Source organism: Xiphophorus hellerii, chromosome 17, assembly GCF_003331165.1.
Source record: "Xiphophorus hellerii strain 12219 chromosome 17, Xiphophorus_hellerii-4.1, whole genome shotgun sequence".
Lineage (NCBI taxonomy): Eukaryota > Metazoa > Chordata > Actinopteri > Cyprinodontiformes > Poeciliidae > Xiphophorus > Xiphophorus hellerii.
In genome coordinates, this window is record NC_045688.1 from 5,993,311 (window position 1) to 6,011,899 (window position 18,589).

An 18,589-nucleotide genomic window follows, 5' to 3' on the forward strand; every position below is an offset into this window, starting at 1 on the left:
GCTTGTATCTTTATTTGTAACAATATTCAAACTGAAGATGACATAGGCTTCCTTAATTTTATCTTAAAGTGACTCTCTTGAGAAAGGCCAAATTGTTGCCATCATATATCCCCAAAATATTGAACTTTTATTTTACAATTTCAGAAAAATGTGGCATACTTGTGGTTTACTTGTGTCCAATATAATCCAGCTGATCTGTGAAGATCTTGAATGGTTTTTATTTATTTATTTAGAAAATTTTAGTGATTAAGTGTCATCATAAAGATACTATGTATGGAGGGAAACTAACAATGAACACTGCCCTGAGCACCCTGTCCTCACTAAAACAGGCAGCATCATCACGTGGGCATGTTTGTTCTTCAGCATGGACAGATAAACTGCTCAAAATCCTGAAAAAAAAAGAAACCTGCAGCAAAAGCTTTGAAATTGTGATTGAGTTTCATTCTTCTGCAAAACAGCAGATCTACATAAACGAGGCTAGAATTGCCTTGACGCCGATATGTTTAGCATCCCAATCCACACTCCATTCCAGCAGATGGCGGTAATGCGCATCTAAATGTTGCTTGCCAACCGCCATAAAAAAAGAAAAAAAAGGTCGCCGGCTCTGCCCCCATGCGGAAGTGGTGCACCTCCGACAAATGAACTGTGTAACGATAGCAGAGGTAGCAGACTCAATGCATTGCCCAAGACATTTTTTGAGCTGTTTTTGCCTTGTCAGCCAACACTAAGGTAAAAACTACAGGAAAGAAAATTCTCAGTTGAACAGAGGTTAGGCCTGTATCAGGCCTGTATCGTATCAGGCCTGTAAGGCTATTTGCGGGAAACGACTGAGAAAGCAGTGTTAAAGCCCAAGTCTTTTGCAACCAGAGGAAGAATGAAAGCAACAATTCTCATTGGAGGTGAGTGTGAAAGCTGTGTCGGACACATTTTGCATGTACAAAACAGGTGAGTAAAGACTTAAGTAATACTTTTTACTTTTTCACAAGCAGAAAAATGCTTAAAAATAAACATTAGCAAAAAAGGTGCTTAAACATAAATATCACAGCTACTGCAACATATGGTTTCATGCTGATGTAGAGCTACGATTGGAATTTACACACACAAAATCAAACATAACTACCTTCACTTATTGATCTTTGATTTGAATATGACGAAGTGTTATGACAAAAAATGGGATAGTTACTTTGTGGTGACGAACACGTGGTGGTTGCCGTCCATCACGGTTCCATTTAACAGGACATAAGGTTAGCTGCAGGCCTTGGCCCATTTTGTGCATTATTCCAGACTCTTTTTGGATTTTGGAAATGCAATATATTGTATTCCACTCTCTAAACGCTCTCGGTAATTGCTGTCGGGATTGCATGTCACCCACGGATAACGTTGGACCATGATTTCCTATTATTTTCCTTGAAACTCCACATGATCTCAATGTGTTGGCGATGATGAATCCCAGCCATGTTGATGGAGGTTCAGTTCCTCCAGATAAGAGGCATGTACTATGGCCGATTCATCCGTTGCTGACAGACCCCAAAGAATGATTTTTATAAATATTTATTCCAAACCCCCTAGAATGATTGACAGGTGGAGTCATGGCAATTGAGTAGTCCAGATCAAAGCATACTAATGGGCAAGCAAAATGACCAAATTAAGTCAAAAATGCGCAAAGATGGTAGGAACATGTGCCTGAAAGACTTTGGAGCTGTAACTTCCTCAAAACACTGACCTACAAAGTATTAGATCTACTTACATGTTCACCTTTATTGATTATTTGTATGAAAACAAAAGAGATATTTGAAGTAAAACATGCCAAAACATTTAATAAGTTTACAGACAATTAATACTTTTCCAAGGCATAGCAAATTGCATCTTTTCATAGTACTTCATTTTAATTCCTTTATAGAGATGAACAATAAATAACACATTAAAGCAAAGTGACCATATTCTTATAATGGTGGGTGTCTAGTCTCCACCGGTCTTTGATGGACATTTTGATAATCAACTGGCATCATGACAGTCACTTATACAGCTTTTTACTGTGAATGGAACAAGTTTTTTTGTAGTTCAAGAGTGGACATTTTGAGTGGCAACCTCAATGAATATTCCAGGCAGCAGAATCTTGAGGAAGAACCATAATCAAGGGATTACTTTCTGCACACCAATTGGCTGGGGTTATAAAACCATCAACTGAAGTAGGCTGGTCTGATTTGGTAACACCAGAACAGGTAATGAGGAGTCAAATATTGGGGCCCTGGAGGTATGGTTTTAAATGTTTCCCAGTTTTCCACAATTAGTGGACTAATTGTGGAAAGTTCAAATCACATTCTCTACTTCAAAGTGTTTATTGCCTACCTCTAGTTCAAGAGCCGTCACCCCCAAATTGGAAGCGTAACAGGATTTTAAAATCTGCAGTCTCCAACCCAAAGAACAGCTAAGGATGCACAGAACCCTCAACCTCGCAGACCAGAGCTTGAAAGGATACAGTACAGCTATGGCCTATAACATCAAATCTCTTCAGATCCCCCCTGAGGGCAGCTCCCATCACTTGGTGCGTGTTTCACCCTTTGCTGCTTCTTCTCTGGGCCTTAACCTATCCTCCTGACAGAAAGGCTTTCACTAATAGTAATGTGATCAGTCAGTGTACAGAGACTGCCCTGTCCCAAGTGAGACATCATATCATACATGCCTGCCATCATTTCAACTTGTTCTGAGGCAACAAGGTGTAACCATTGCAACTATGGCCAAGAAGAAACTTGAAGCAGATGCAACACATTTTAGATCCGTTCATAGATTGTCATTTGAAGCAGACATGATACTAATGAAGAAACAAATGTAAATAAATATTTGCAGTCATTCTGGAAACAAAGAAAAAAGTTGTTTATCTGTCTCATTTAAATTAGCCTTTCATTTACATATATATATATATATAATGTCAATCTTTCTCATGTTTGAAATACAGCCAACTTCCTGATACCTTCCAACTTACCTTATCTAATGATATGACTTCATTAGGTTGACAGATTGCGCCTTCTATTGAAGGCTTGGTAAAAGAACTAAAGCATAGCTGTACAAATCGTTATGCTCTTCTTTCAGGTTCCAACTTTCCTCCTTCACTTTTAGAATATTTATTGAGGAAGATATCCATCCATGTCAACTCACGTAGCGATAGAACACATGTCCTATCATCTTGCCAAGAAGACCCTGTGCGGGGGTGATGGTGATTAAAGTTTAAACTTGGAAGTCATTTGTTGCCATGGTAACACAGTGGCCCAGTAGAATTTAATGAATCAATTAAGCTTGACAGCCTGTGGGGAAGCCAGGGGTGGAGAAGATTGGTAGTGCAGATAGTACATGTGTATTCGGTAAAATTGAATACAAGATTCTGTATGAATGCCCCCTTTTTTGTTTTTTAGAAGGCTCAGCAAGATGGAAATACCAATTTTATTACCATAAAATTGCAGAGAATTTGACAGAATGAAATGGTAACATTTCAAGTTTCCTGAAGGAGGTCAGACTTGACAGATCAGCTTAATCATGCTGAATCACGTCTTGCAGCTTGAACTACTCTCTGTATGCCAACAACCAATTTCAGGGTATTCTGGTTGTGAATAGAATAGCAATACAAACTCAAAGTTCAAAAATGAAGCCAATAGGCAAAAAAAATATTCCTTGTACATTTTAGCTTGACTTCTTTTGCTAAAAAAAAATTCAACAATTAATCTAGTTACGGAATAGATTCTTTGTGCTTTGCATGGAGAATTTTATTGAAATTTGTACTTTAAAGTAAATGTAGAGTAGAAATCACTTATTCCAAAACGTTTGAAGATTTTTATCACCATCCAATGTTCCTTTTTCCACCAGCAAAATGACATGCATGTAATGTGTGCTTAGCCCCTGGAAAGAGTTTAGTACAGAGACAATAGTTTCTAAACGGCCACAGTTCCCTTCACAGGTGGATGCGATTAGTGGTTGAGGACAGAAGGCCACAATCTTTCCCTCTCCTCACCCCATACTTCACCGATGTTCCTAATGCTCTAAGAAAGCAGACAGCAGTGTCACATTTCATTACGCACTAACACACTTTGACTTTACTTCTGCTGCAGCTTCTTTATTCTGGGAACATAACCCGCGGCCAACTGGACTTTACTGGTCAACAGGTTAAACTAAGAGTTTGGAGGGTCATGCTACTGACATTCATGAAACCTTTAGAAATGTCCACTGAATATTTTTCACTACTACAATATTCAAGCTACTGTTCTTTACAGCAATACTAGGGTACATTAAAGTTTGCCACTGTTTTTTTTTAATGGACAGCAATAAGGCCACACCACAGTAATCTCTCTCAGGTTTGGGCTGTGACTTGCTCAGTTGTCAACCTGTTTTTTTTTTCTTTTCTAAACCCTGTGTTCAAAATTCTACCCTTGCACTGTAAATTCAAGACCAGTTTTCATTCAGGCAAAGCTTCTTCAAGATGGTCTTCCTGTGATTTATTACAACTTACAACCAAAAATATTTAAACTGTTGAAATCAAATTTGAGTTTTCTTTGTGAAAACCATTTCTGTGACATATCGTCACCTTCCTAAAATAATGGACTGTCATTTTTTGCCAAAAGTAATTTTGACATAAAAAAACAATCACCACTTCTTTCTTTCCAAAAGATGTTTCAGACAAAACACTTTTTTTCCCACAAGCTATGTTACACCATACAGATGCTGTAGGCTACACGTTGTAATTGCCAGCACTACTGCCTCACAGCAACAAAGACCTGGGTTTTTATCCTGATTGAGTGTTTCTGTGAGAAGTGTATACATGTTCAATAAAATCCTGACGTGTTGCTTTTTTTCATTCAATTTCTTCTGAAAAATGTAAACAATTATGACTTATTACTTATTGGTTAATGCTTGAGTATACAGAGATTATTTCTTGACAGATGTAAGTGAACTTTTTTTTTGCACACTTAAGTATTTTTAACTTCCTTTCCCTCTGCTGTTGCTCTTTAAATGCATTCCTCCTCCCTTAATCCCCTCCCCTTCCTGCCTAGCAAGAGATCCCTAAGGATCAGCTTTTGTCAGTTACAGTGAAACCTGAGAGGGGCAGCCTGAGCAGCTATTTGCACAGTAAATCTATTTAGGTGATTCAAATAACAGCGGGCGAGGAGCATTTTGCTCTGTTTGCCTGTTGTGACTCTCATTAAAATGCACCGCCAACACATTTACTTACATACACATAAAAGTATAGATAAACAAGTGATATTTACACAGAAAATAACTGTGCGGTTCATGGAATAATAGAGGAAATTGGCTTATAACAAGTGTTTGTAGAGAAACAGCATTTTAGTATTCACCTCAGTGTATTTCCCAGGAAAGGGAAATGTCACTTCATATTAAGTTTGCCACAACCCTTGAAGCAAGTGGAGTTTATCACATTTCAGCATAAACAAAGGCCTTGCACTATGAAAAATTAAATGAAGGCTTGTAGTGACACGCATAGTAAAACGGTGAACCATTATTGGGTGAGAATTCTGAGACTTTCTTGAGACGCTCGACTGAATGACAAATGGACTGCTTTATAGGTCGAGGTCCAGGCCAGAAAGTGCAGCTAGTAAGTCATGTGACCAGCAAAGTTGCCCTTGCCTGCAATGCCCAGCTTCCAATGTAGTCTTGCTATCAAGGATGCAAAGAAACAAGGCTAAGAGCTCATAAGATAAATTGTCAAATGCCGATGGAAACATGGAAAAAGTTGGCCTGCAATATTAAGACCTTGTTCGAAACACATTTTACCCCAATGATATTTTTTTACATGCTAGTGGTGTGAATAATTTTGGACTTAGCTGTGCGAGATTTAGATTAGTTTCATTTTCCTTTCAGTGTTTAGAAGTTGAAGCAAAATAATAAATACATTTCTATGTTTCCAAAAGACGCAGACACCAATCAATTCTGCCATGTGGTCCCCATCTGGCAACCCCCGGAAATACTGAGACCCAATAGTCACCCGTAGTTGTATTATTTTTTCTTTATGTTGGCTCCAAATTCATCACACACAGACGCAGGCAAACTGTTACAATAAGCATATGCATGCAAGTTAATTTTCCACTAAACTGGTGATAAACAGCATACATGCACTTTCGCCGTGTCTGACATCCCAGACTGGAATATTTCTTGCAGTGTGCGACTGGGCACCGATCTGTTGCGCCCTCCCCTTTTTTCTCTTTTTATTCTTTGACACAAGCTGTTGAACCGCTCTCTAACAGCCTATCACAACAAGTGTTGGACACTTAACAGTAGACTATCTCACGTCTGAACCTAAAAAAGCAAATCCCTCAACTCCACTGGTGGGAGGAGGATGAGGAGAAAGAGGAGGGGGAGTCAGATAGCGACCAGATTAGATTTGTTTCCAAACGCGCACCGATGGCGGTGTGAGGCGTTTGGATGAGGAGGACGCTGCTTTGGATTGGTGATCGTTTTTTTTTTTTGCGCATCTTTCTCCCTCATCTTGGGTTGAACAAAGACAAAAGCCATGGATTACTCTCTTTGCATGTTGGTTCTTCTGACGACTCTTTCGTCTGTTTCGCCCGGACAATTCCCAACATCCCAGATGTGAGTACAGCCTCAAAGCAGCCTGTTGGCTTTCCAAACTCTCCGGTAGTAACTGTAAAGCGCGCGTGGGAAATGACGGCTTTATTTTTGTCAGAGCGCTTGCTTGTGTGAAACCGTAACACTTTTTTTCCACTAGTCTGAGTTAAGGAAGTGAAAGTTGTTAAAAACGCATGTGGCCCGATATGAAGTCAAATTTAACTTCATGAAACATGTTTTAGTTGTCCTTACTATAAGCTTGCAGCGGTGTGACATGTGTCTTACTGGCTGTCATACCTATCATCCTGGAAAGATGAATAATGTTCAATGTCTAAAGTTTTCCAGTTGCACCTTTAAAGAGACTTTTGCTTTAAATTTAAGTTATATGAAGTCAAATACAGAGTTAAACTACTTTTAGCATCATTTATTGGGAATATGTAGCTTTCTTGTGGTATTGTTTCCTAATGATATCTGGTGGTCTCAAATAAATAAATAAATGGGGGGTCTTGACGATGTTAAAAAGAATCAACCAAATGTTTTATAAGCTATATATATATATATATATATATAATGAAAACAACTAATTATACTTTTAATTACAAATTGCCAAATCATGCCATTTGTTAGTTGATGTCACAAGTTTCATTAGCTGTCATTTTGGTATCCAGAATATGAATAGTTTAGAAACTACAGCTCTGAAACATGGGTTAAGAATAGAACGTGTTAAGCTTTTCAAGTCAGAGTAATCTGATAGAAAACTATTATAAAAATCAAAATGTTTGCTTAAACAGCATGAGATTTTTTGGGATTAAAATTTTTAGTTTGCTTTGGTCCCTGCCTCTCTCAGACTAGCTGTTAGCTTCAGCCGCTACAAACATCTGATTTGGTTTTATTCTAATTAAAGGTACAAAGAGTTGTCTTCTCCAGGTGTATTAGCTGCTTCTATTTTTATTTTTATTTTTTAGAATGGCATCCTTTAGTATAAAACCAGATTAGTTGACCCTACCTAGCTGCCTTTTATTTTTTATTTATTTATATATTTTTTAATACTGAAGATTAAATGACTAGTCTAGGCAGTACCAAATCAGGCCAGGCTTAAATGGTTCATGTTTTTCTTTGTTTTGTTTTTGAAGGCTATTATGAAACTTTTAAAAATTAAGTTACATTGGGTAGTTATTTAAAGAAGTCAATGATTATATCCATGATAAAAGAAGCTAGGAATCGGTTCATCATTAATGTCCTTCTTATGTGAAAAGTAAAGAGAAAAGATAAAGTTAAGAGGTTTTGGGCACAGTAACTGCTAAGGTAAATAGAGTTAAAAAAACAATAGTATTGCTGGATACATGGAGGTTTTGAGAATTGTTGTACTTGGTTTTTCTTCTATTGTTGACTTGAATTGCTTCACAAGTTCCATCTTGACTGCATGTTGGAAGAAGATCATCGGTGACCCACAATCCTTCTGCTTTTATTTCCAATCTAAATCATTTTTGGCTGCTACATATATAATTCTTTAGTGCATAGTATAACTTTAGACAAAAAGTTAATTCAATATCATTCAAGTTAAGAGTGTAGAAGTCTGCTTTGATCTTGACCCTAAAATGACCAGCCATTAGCTTTAGTCACTGGGACCAATTCGTCAAGATTTATTGTTAGAAATTCAGTCAAAAACATCAACTATTACTAGATATATATTAATTCCTCATAACTTTTTGATGGAATCTAATTTTAGAAATCCTAAACTTTGTTGTAGAATTGTCTAATTATAAATTGAGTCAATGTGCAGCTGTTAAACTCTTTCAATTTTGACCTTGCTTTATTGTTTTTATACCTCTTTAAGTGACATAATCCTAACCAAATGTTGGAAAGTAGACCCTTGTCAGGTCTTGCACATGGCAAGAGGAAAGTAGTTCCTGAATAAAAGCTTTATTTACTCTTCATGCAGCACTTCACCGTTAATCAACAGGTTGACAACAATCCTGATGGTTCAAGGGAGCCTGGGCAAAACAGGATTGGTCTTGAATGCAGCCCAAGTCTGGTCTCAGAGAGGTGGCGAGCCATGAGTGATGATGGGACTTAGCCTAATGGCTGGGAGCGATGATGTCACACTTTGAGTCGCCTACCCACTCCCTATATTTTATGGGCACTAAGTGGATTGATCTGTGGGCTGTGTACATGATGTTCACACAGGGAGCTGCACAACCAGATGCAAGTGATTGCTTAAAATGGGGAAAGGTCAGCTCAGGAGACAGGACTCAAAGTATAAACAAAGGCATTGTTATACGAGACCATATTTATAGTTTAGTTGTGCTGCAGTTTGTCTTTTTTCAGAGCGGGGTGCGTTGGGTTTTCCTCTGGATTGTCACGTTTAGATTCACAACCTTTGTCTTGATTGCTCAAGGTAGAAATCACTAAGAACATAGAATACTAAGGACAAGGATGGAGGGATTCAATTATTATTATTATATTATTTTAATTATTATTATAATTCTCTTTTTGACCTTTTCTTACTATCTTTCTCATGGGTTAATGTTTCCTCTTCCTGTCCATCCTCTTTTTACCTGGCTCACTTATCTGTCTTTATCTTTTTTGTCTCCTTGGAGTTAGCACTTGTCTTACGTTTGTATTAAACCTACTTTTGCCTGAGTGTCACAAATGTTAACCTGTAGTAATTTCCTCTGGATCCCACCCAGACAGTTGGTGTTAATACTGTTGTTTGTAGTCCCATTGTTAAACCCATTATAAAATCACACAACAAACAGAAACTCTCAATTATGCATACAATTGTGACTTTAATCTGCGATGTAGCAATCACAGAGTGATTGAGTCAACATTTTACAATTGACTTGCAACAAAGAAAACTTATCAATACTTTGTATTTGCTTTATGTAACCACTGTGCAAGAAGATTTGAACCAGAAAATGTGCCTGCGTCTCTAGAAAATTATGCTGGCTACAGTCACACGGTCCAACACATTGGTAGTTTTTTTGTGCTATTTATACATATTTGCTTTGATTCTACTCAAAATGCCTCAGGCAAGTCTTCTTGATTAAATAACATCTTGGGCTGTTGAATATTTCTGCATCTTCCAAGAGACAAGGTCTCATCTAGTAAAATACCCAAGAAAAGAAAGTTGTAAGAAATAACCTACCTTCTTTTTCTGTGCCATCTTTGAAAATGGCAGTGGTAGCAGAGTGACGTTTGGGGTGGATTATATTAACTGTAACGAGTAACAGATGAAAAACTCTGGTCTTGGGTTCTTTTAACTGTGATTTGTAAGCTTTTGTATTGCAGCTTGTTTGCTTATACATTATCTTTTAGAATTTGATTCTTATTCTGTCTTTCTTCACTTCCTTTTGCCCCATTCTTTCTAAATTTAGAAAGGCCCAACTCTTATAAGGAAAGAAAGAAGCTGAAGGTCTTGCTCAAATATTAGGGTAAAGCAAAATTGACTGTGGAGTGCAATGTGGCAGAAGGCTTTGCAGAGATGTGAATGCTCAAATTCTTGTAAATTTTGTAAACTCTACCTATACATAGAATCCAGATTAAGTTTCCCGTCCCACGTTTCTGAAGAGACTGGCATGTCTGTAAACAAGAAATCACAGGGAGCAACTCCAGTGCAGCTTTATTGCATTAACAATCTTTTGCCACATGGAAATTCCCAAGAATTTTCCATTACACTGTTGCCCAGGCAACCTTGGGAATAGCTAGCAGCTGTTGTATGGAAGCTTATTTTGTTGCAGGAAGCAGATGTTTGCAGAGACTAGCAATGTGAGTGTCTTGTAAGTTAACTTGTAAGCTTTTTATCACAGTTATGTTACAGAGAAAGATGTCTGTATAATCAAGCGCTAAACCCATACAGCAGTTGACTTCATTAAATGCAGCACCGAGTCAGCGGAGTGGGCTGCGTGTGTCTGGAAATTGGATTGGAAAATATGACTGAAAATATTCTGTATATTTTTAGACATTAACATGATATCTGATCTGTAACTGACAAATGGCCTGTTGAGGTCAGTCACTCCCGTCCTTCCAGTTGCTGAGTTTACAAAAGCTTGATGTGGTAAATTGGCTAAATATTAAATATTTATTTTTGAAGCATTTAACTACCAGAGCTTGACCCTGAATCTTATTGCAGCAACATGATGTACTTAGCCATTTATATACAGTGAAGAAGGCACAGTGAAGTTCAAAATGATCATCAAAGAAATGAAAAGGAAAATAGGAAAGAAATGAAAGTGGGATGACTTTGTGACTTTTTTTGTTGACGTTATGCTACTTTTGTTAATGGCTTCAAAACATTGTTTCTTTTTGCCATCACTGAATAGCAGTTTAACAAAAAACACTGAGCTCAAACTAAAAAGCAGACGTTATATGTTTTATCTAGTGGTGAATTATGTCAGGAATTGTCTCTTGTTCACACTCTCTCTATAGATTCTTCTCTTTCAAATTTCTATCAGACATTTGTATCCCAAACAGAAAGAAAGCAGGTTTTGTTAATTACGCTAAAAGAGCACTTTAAAATTCATGTACTGCTTCATTTGTTGTTCCTTAGTGTGACACATTAATTTAGCTGTACCAGTGTTTTACTCTAGGGATAATTTATCACCAACTTTATTTTGTGAATAAACTTGCCCAGCTTTGCTCCAGTTTAGCCTCGCTAATGGTTACCAAATTCTTGCAATAGATTACATTAAAAAAAAGCATAATTATCCATTTCTAAGAACAAAAATGTTAGTTGCATGTTTTATTAGTGTTAATATTCAATATGGTAATGCCAAAAATATCCCATACTGTTTATGGTGAGCAAATTCTTACAGGATCATTGCAGAGTTCTCAAGTCAGGCTTCACTCACTGTAGTTCTTGTTGTAAAAAGTAGGTAATGTTGCAACAAATGGAGTATGTACAAGGCTGGAGTAGAACCTAATATGAAAGTTTAAGAGAACAAATCAGTCTGTAAATGTAAATAGTTAAGTAGTCATAGTACCAAATGACACGATTTCTAGATGCAGAAATCACCTCTGGTGAGAAACCACAGAACATCTGTTTCTTGAAAAAGCATGGAAAAAGTGGTTCTATGATAATATTTGACTTGTTTTGAGACACTTAACGGAGTTGCGTTGAGATGTAAGAACTGTTCTGGCCAGTGTTGCGACCTCACTGGACACTCTGTAGCTGGTCCTCAGTGCAACACTGACAGGAGTCCGCCTGAGTAGGCGAGTAGACTGATGTTAATTGGACATATTGGCCAGGGGGTTGTTGGGGATGGGCCTGAACTGTCTATACTTACACATCCGTCAGAGATTGTCTGTCTGCTGTAAAGCTGAAGGGTAGTTTTGATGTATGGATGGATGAGTAGCGAGTTTGTTCAGGAAGTGTGAAGGTGACAGGGATGATGAGGTTTAGTCATCAGAGCAGAGGCCATGAAGAAGAGGCAGAGACAGTCTGCGGGGTGGGCAATGGAAAATAAACTATTTGGATACAGTTAGCAGTTAATTATTTAAGAAGAGCCAGTTTCTATAAGCTTTGATCTGCATAATGTGACTAATAAACTGGTAAAAACATTTCTTTTTAGGCCTATTTAATGTATTTTAACATTGTTTTCTCTTTGCAAATCCTTTAAACCTTAAGCTTCCCTACCACTCTCGGTGAATGAACTCTGCTTTTTTAACTACCATTTATTGCAGGCGATTTAGGCCAGTTAGTCTGTCCAACTGGCCTACTACAGTATATAAGTAATATGTAGAGCTTAAATATCTTCCAGTTGAAATAATTCCTCCCGTATATCACACATAAGCAGTCTTTTGTAATTATTATGCACACTGAGATTGCGGTGGCAATTTTGACTCAGTAAATTGTGGATTTCTGTCCTTATTTATGGTTTACGAGAGGTTGTTTCCTGCTTTCCAGTCATTTCTGCAACATGATTACATGATCATGGTCATCATGACTCCAAGACATGGACAGATTCTCATTCCTCCTTCTTCTGGACACAAAACTTGAAAACAGGTCATCTTATTTAAAATAACATGTTTGTGTATGTTGGACAGAGGGTTTTTCTCATTATCTTCAGAAAATCTGGCCTTGCTTCTAGTCACAAACCCATCCCATAAATGTATTGTTTGTGTCAAAGAATGTTTACAAGCGAACAAGAATACAATTACATTTATTGAGAAACATATTGCCCTCATGATGTTTGGTATCCTTTGGGTACCTCCGACTATCACATATTAAAAAACTAATCCAGCCTGCTGCTGGGTTCACTTATGAAAGTGAAATATTGTGACTTACAGAGGTGGATCAGCAAATAATTAAGCAAAGGCTGTGAACACTTTTGTAAATGTGATCTCTTGGTTTTCAATTTTTAATAAATTTGCTGAACACTAAATCAAAATTCCACATTGTTATAATGGGGTATTTGTGTGTAGAAATTTGAGGAAATAAATCAATTTTAATACAATTTTTGGAATAAGGCTGCAATATAAAAAAGTGGGAAAAGTGAAACATTGAATAGTTTCCGGATGCACTGTATGTAGGCATTGTAAGCCTTTTCTGCTCCACTACAAAGGGTGTGAGTCAAGAGCAAAGTTGATGCATGCTATTTGGTTGTGAATCACAGAACTCAATTTTCTGCATGGAAGAGTATAACATACGTAGGTTTTTTTTGTTTGTTTATTTCAGTTTCGTATAAATGGTGATGAATTAGAACTTGAGTGTTTCCTTTCATAATGAGCCTCAGAAATAGGAAAACTCATGAAGCACTGAAATATGTAGTTATACTTAAAAGTTGTGTATCAACACAAGAAAATAGCAAAAATAGGTAAATATTTCCTCCCTTAAGCTACCTTAAGTGTGTGTTTGCCCTTGCTGTGAACCACACATGCTCTTGGTTGCCTACAAACCCGCCTCATCATTGTGCAGTGGTCTCATAAAATTTCAACTCAGCTCATTTACAGCTGTTGTACAGCCAATGTAAGTGCTTTATCAAGCGCTGAGATTACTGTTGTCAAGGCTTCACTTAAACACTGCTTTTCCGCTTAAGGATGGGGAGTTGCAATAAAATGTTCTGGCTGGTTTGCTAAGAGGAAAATGAACATTAGAGGCAGAGACATCAGAGTTTGCCATAGAAAATAATGGGACAAGGAGACACTTACAAAGCCTGCAATCATGTCTTTATTGACCTCGGAAAATGGGGAAATATCAGTAGTGTTGTTTGAACCTTGTAGGAAACAGGTAATGTATGATGGATTGAACAAAAATAATCTGAATAAGTTGTCAATTGTCAACACATTAAGGACCTTTTAGTGTTGTAGAAAATGTGCACAAGTTTGATTGTAACTGGAAGCAAGGTCAGATATTCTGAAGATGATGAGGAAAACCTTCTGTCCAACATACACCAACATGTTATTTAATTTTTTTTTTTTTAGCAACAGGACCTGGTTTCAGGCTTGGGATCTGTGGTTATAAATGTGCCCAGAAGAAGGAGGAACAAGAATGTGTCAATGTCTTGGACTCATGATTAATGCAATCATGTAATCATGTTGCAGAATTGAAACAAAGAAAACTTTCAAACAGATTTACCAGCAGAAGGCAGGCGTTTCATAACACAAGCAGAATATTATATGAAATGAAAACAACCCCTCATAAAGCATAAATAAGGAAAGAGATCCACAATTTACTAAATCAAAATTGCCATCGCAATATTGGTGTGTACATCACAACTGCAAAAGAACCAGACCTGTGTTCTTCCACAGATGCTCTATCTACAATTGATGGATAGCAAAGCATCTCTGGAAAAGCAGGCAGTTGGTTCTTTCTATCCGGTAACTAAATCCAATGTAAGAAAAAATCTACGAGTAGCATTTAACTCATTAGGCTTTGACTAGATCAATATCTTGTGCCTGTTTCTTACATTTAAGAAATATTTCCAAAATATGAGAACTGGTATCCTCTTTTTTTTTTTTTTACCAGTCTGGACATATTATCAATTTCATGTCTGTAAGCTATTCAGAATTCAGCAGACAGATTTTTAGTAAATACTCTTGTGTCACCCCTGTGTTGTAGGCTCTACATTGGCTCTTGGGGGATTTTAGAATTTGTTTTGAAGATTCTGTTCTCACCCACACAGCTCGAAAAGGCCAGGCTCCTGACTATTTGTGTCAGCTTTTAACCAAAGACTTCAATCTTAAGGTTGTTGTCTCTTCCTTGTACAAGGCCAAAGCCAGGGAGGATTTGGTGTTCCAGTTTGTTGCTCCCTAAACTGTTTAAAAGTTTTCCCAGGCATCTTTGTGTTGCTGACTCTGTGGGCATTTTCAGTTGCTTCTCTAAATAATGCTGCTCTTTTCTGGCCTATCAGGTTTAGGTGCAAACACCTATAAAATACATACAACTTTCAGTCCTTTTTAGACTATCTAAAAAGGACTGAAATAAGGAAACAAAGTGGATGTTTGTCCTTTTCAGAACCCTGTCAAGCCCACAACTTATCTGCTGCATCGCTTATCTGCTGCATAGCTCTTATTTGCTATACCCTAGTAGTTCAATTACATTCCTGCCCACATCCTCAAACATTTCCTTCTCCTTGTGTGTCACTGATTGAGATCATTTCAGCCTATTTTGTCCAAGAATATACTTGACCCCAAATAACAATGATTATAATATTTTAAACCCAGAGCTGTGAAGCATGTCTTGAGGGGTTTTACTTCAGGGGATTATTTTGTGATGACTTCATCTTCACTAGAAGAACTAATGTAGATTAGATTCAGAGTCAAATATTAAGAAGCTGGAATAGGTGGAATAGCTAAGGTTGTTTAATTTTGTATTCCTGTAACTTTGTAATTTGATATGATGATGGTGTGTGTCAAAAGTAGCCATTTTCAACTGGTATAATGCAGTTGTGTTTTCATTTTATTAGCTGAGACAGCCAAAAGTCATCAAATTCCTACCCAATTACTTTTTGCATCTCTATTCAAAAGCAGTTCTAAGGAGATGTTGTTCCTAAAACAACTCAAGAACATTACCATTAACTTGTGGCAGTTCATAATCCCTTCTAGCAGCAAAGCCAGCCCAGTATATAGACAAGTCGACCTCAAAATTGTACAGTTTTATTTTTAGAACCACATTTAGTCTTAAAAAATGAATACTGCTCTCTCCTGCTTCTCCATGTCTGTATAGTTTGGGTTGTGTATTTTTGACCTTCTATGCATATTTATATATTTCATATTGGCTCCACCACCTGCCATGGTTACCTCTGGCCCATAGACAACCCCTTACTATTCCTTAAAACGCTTAACACTCTAGTTACTGATAGACTCAGACAAGTGTGGACTTGCATACATAGAACAGCTGGTGTAACAGTCATTATAGTGAACTGAAAGGATTATTTTTCTATTTTATGTACATCTTTATCAGCTATTGTGTGTGGGGGTAAAAGTGTTAAACTTGTAGTAAGAGACAACATTTTTATTTTAGAGAGTTTGATTAGTGAGAAGGAGTTCTCATCTATGAGACTGAATTGTTTGTTTTATTATGTTTTCTTGGCCAGCGTGTCATTTAATTTCATGGCATTTAACTCATTGACACATTATGGTACATGTTGAGAATATGGAAAGAACATAATGGCATTTGATATTGAATTTGAGCCTTCACGTCTCTCTTCCTGTTTGTCCAAACTCCAGCCAAGTGTGTCCCTGGCTCTCTAAAGCTAATCATTTTGAGATGATATCTGCTGTCAAACGTAACTTTTGTGAACAATAAGCAGCAGTATTGCAGTTTTGTGTGGGTGTGTGTGTATGTCTTATTGCAGAATCAGATCTTAGCCCAACAGTGGTTCGACTCATTTTAACACACCACAAGAAGTCATGTAATGGTGATAACAGTGAGTATTCTGTTTCTTAAGAGTTTTGCTTAACATTTGTTTTTAATTAGTTAAATTTAAACTTGATGAAACTAAAGCCTTGGATTTCTTTTTGTTCCAAAACCTTTACTTCTGAGATGCGGTATTACTTGCATGTGGCCTCCAAGTAATGTGAGCCCACAAAAATGCTGTGCAGTTTGGCTTTGCAATTAAACATGACATTTATGTTAATAAATGCTTATTTAGAGAAAGTTGGTTTAAAGCAATTAAAAATGAACACTTGGTGCCAATGAAAGATGGCAGCAGCAGTGGGCACAATGTGGGGAAAAAAAACATTGATATGAATAAAATATAACAGCCATCAACTTTAAAGAAAATAATTAATATGAAAAGCTGCAGTTAAGCAAACAAATGCTTAACCCACTGGTCTAATACTTTAGGCAAATTGTGACCCATTTAACTGCAACCACACAGAAAATCCCGAATCTTTGCAGTGTCTTTTGTACAATTTGATACTAGATATTACTTTTTCTATATTTTGGATCACAAGGTTGCGTAAATAACCCTGAAAGGTTTCCGGTAGTATCTACAATAGACAATTGCATCAATGATCATTATGAGATTATTTTTTATGGAGCTCTGAGCTTAATAGATTTCTGCTTTTGCTATTAAAATACCCCATAAATAGATTTTTTGTCTCAAATGGATTATGTCCTGTAATGTTTTATGCATAGCCACACTTATACATTTTCTTCTTTAGTTACAGCCATTTGGGATTCCAAAAACAAAGTGGTTGTCATAGGTTACTATGCTGAGTGAAGTCACTGTGAACACTTTTTTTTTTTTTTAAAACACTGAGTGAGTCTTGTTTTTTCTCAGAATTTAACACTCAATTTGGAAAGTAAAGTAAACAACTGTCTAAAGAGGAGTTGTTGGATTTGTTATTCACCCCATGGAAATGTACGGTGCAAGAAAGTGATTTTTCTTTCTTTTAAATGCTGTGAATACAAATATTTAATTCATCCACTGATGAATTTGTAAGTGTCCTCCAATTTTTATGATAATTTCACGAAAAGAAGCAGGAAATCAACCAAAATTCTTGAAAGAATTATATCTATAAGGTAAAAACCTATTTAAACATTATCAGGCAAAAAATGTATGAGCCTCTTGGTCTCTGATAAAATTGTAACATCTTATTTTTCAAGCACAGCAGTGAGATGGTTTCAGTCATCAGTCCAGGTTTTCACACACCTTATGTGGGATTTTGTGAAACGTGATTTTCTTGGGGGGACTGGTTTTCCTGTTGGCAGGGCTTTTTCCTTGGATAATGGGAGGGGAAACGCTGATGTAGATTTGGCTTTTTGACAGGTCAGCTTGGTCACCATCAGGGGGCAGACAGGCACACGGGACTACCAGGGATTTTCCCAGTTAGCCAATTGGTTAGTTGGCTGTTAAATTTAGTCCAATTTAAGAAGGTATGATTGTGCAATATTGTCTAATCTTTTCAGTGGTTGAACTATTTACAAGGGAAGATATGTTTTAGAAGTTCCTGGAATAAACTCCAGTAGAGTGAGTAAAAATCAAAATATTAAATAACATTTGGCAAAACGGACAAAAGAAGTTGAGCAGAAAAAGGGGCTCAAACTGTCCGTCATAGAAAAAAAATGCCTGCTTTATAAGTGGGTGATATTAATGACTCAGTGAGACAAGTGTGAGAGAACAGAGGCGTACAGTGCCAGCGGGGCTAACACTTGGCTGATTTTCACATGGTTTCTCTCATTTCCAGCCCTGAGGTCTATAGCCGCTGCAGACAAATCACTCTGCATTACTCAGCCGCCATTACAGTTGTTTTCTTCTGTTGCTCGTCCTTACTCATCCCTTACCCGGCTCTTATTTTCCAAAAAATTAAAGTAGAAAGCCCAACGGGGCTTAGAATAGGCAAAACTTTACATACTAACTTCTCTAAATATTTGTTATTGCTTGCTTCTTTCTTGAAATGTATTTTTGGTCTTTCTTTGAAAACTACCTAACTTTAAGAAGTCTTCAGACCAAGACTTTACTTTCAATTTTTCTGTATTCCTTATAACACAACTAACAACTCTAACAAATTTGTAGAGAACTCATAGGAAGAATTCTTAGAAGAGAGCTTGTTTGGAGTGCTTTGTAGTACT

The 18,589-nt window shown here is 37.1% G+C and overlaps 1 protein-coding gene across 3 annotated transcripts in view; it reads left to right on the forward strand.

Annotated features, from left to right (window-relative positions):
• Nucleotides 1-6,215: 6,215 nt before the first annotated feature.
• Nucleotides 6,216-18,589, forward strand: part of cacna2d1a (calcium channel, voltage-dependent, alpha 2/delta subunit 1a) — a 92,636-nt gene continuing 80,262 nt past the window's right edge. For all 3 annotated transcript variants that reach the window (XM_032589340.1, XM_032589341.1, XM_032589342.1), the window contains exon 1: nt 6,216-6,594. In XM_032589340.1, coding sequence (XP_032445231.1) covers nt 6,515-6,594 — 80 coding nt within the window. In that variant the 5' untranslated portion in view covers nt 6,216-6,514. The remainder of the gene's footprint in view (nt 6,595-18,589) is intronic.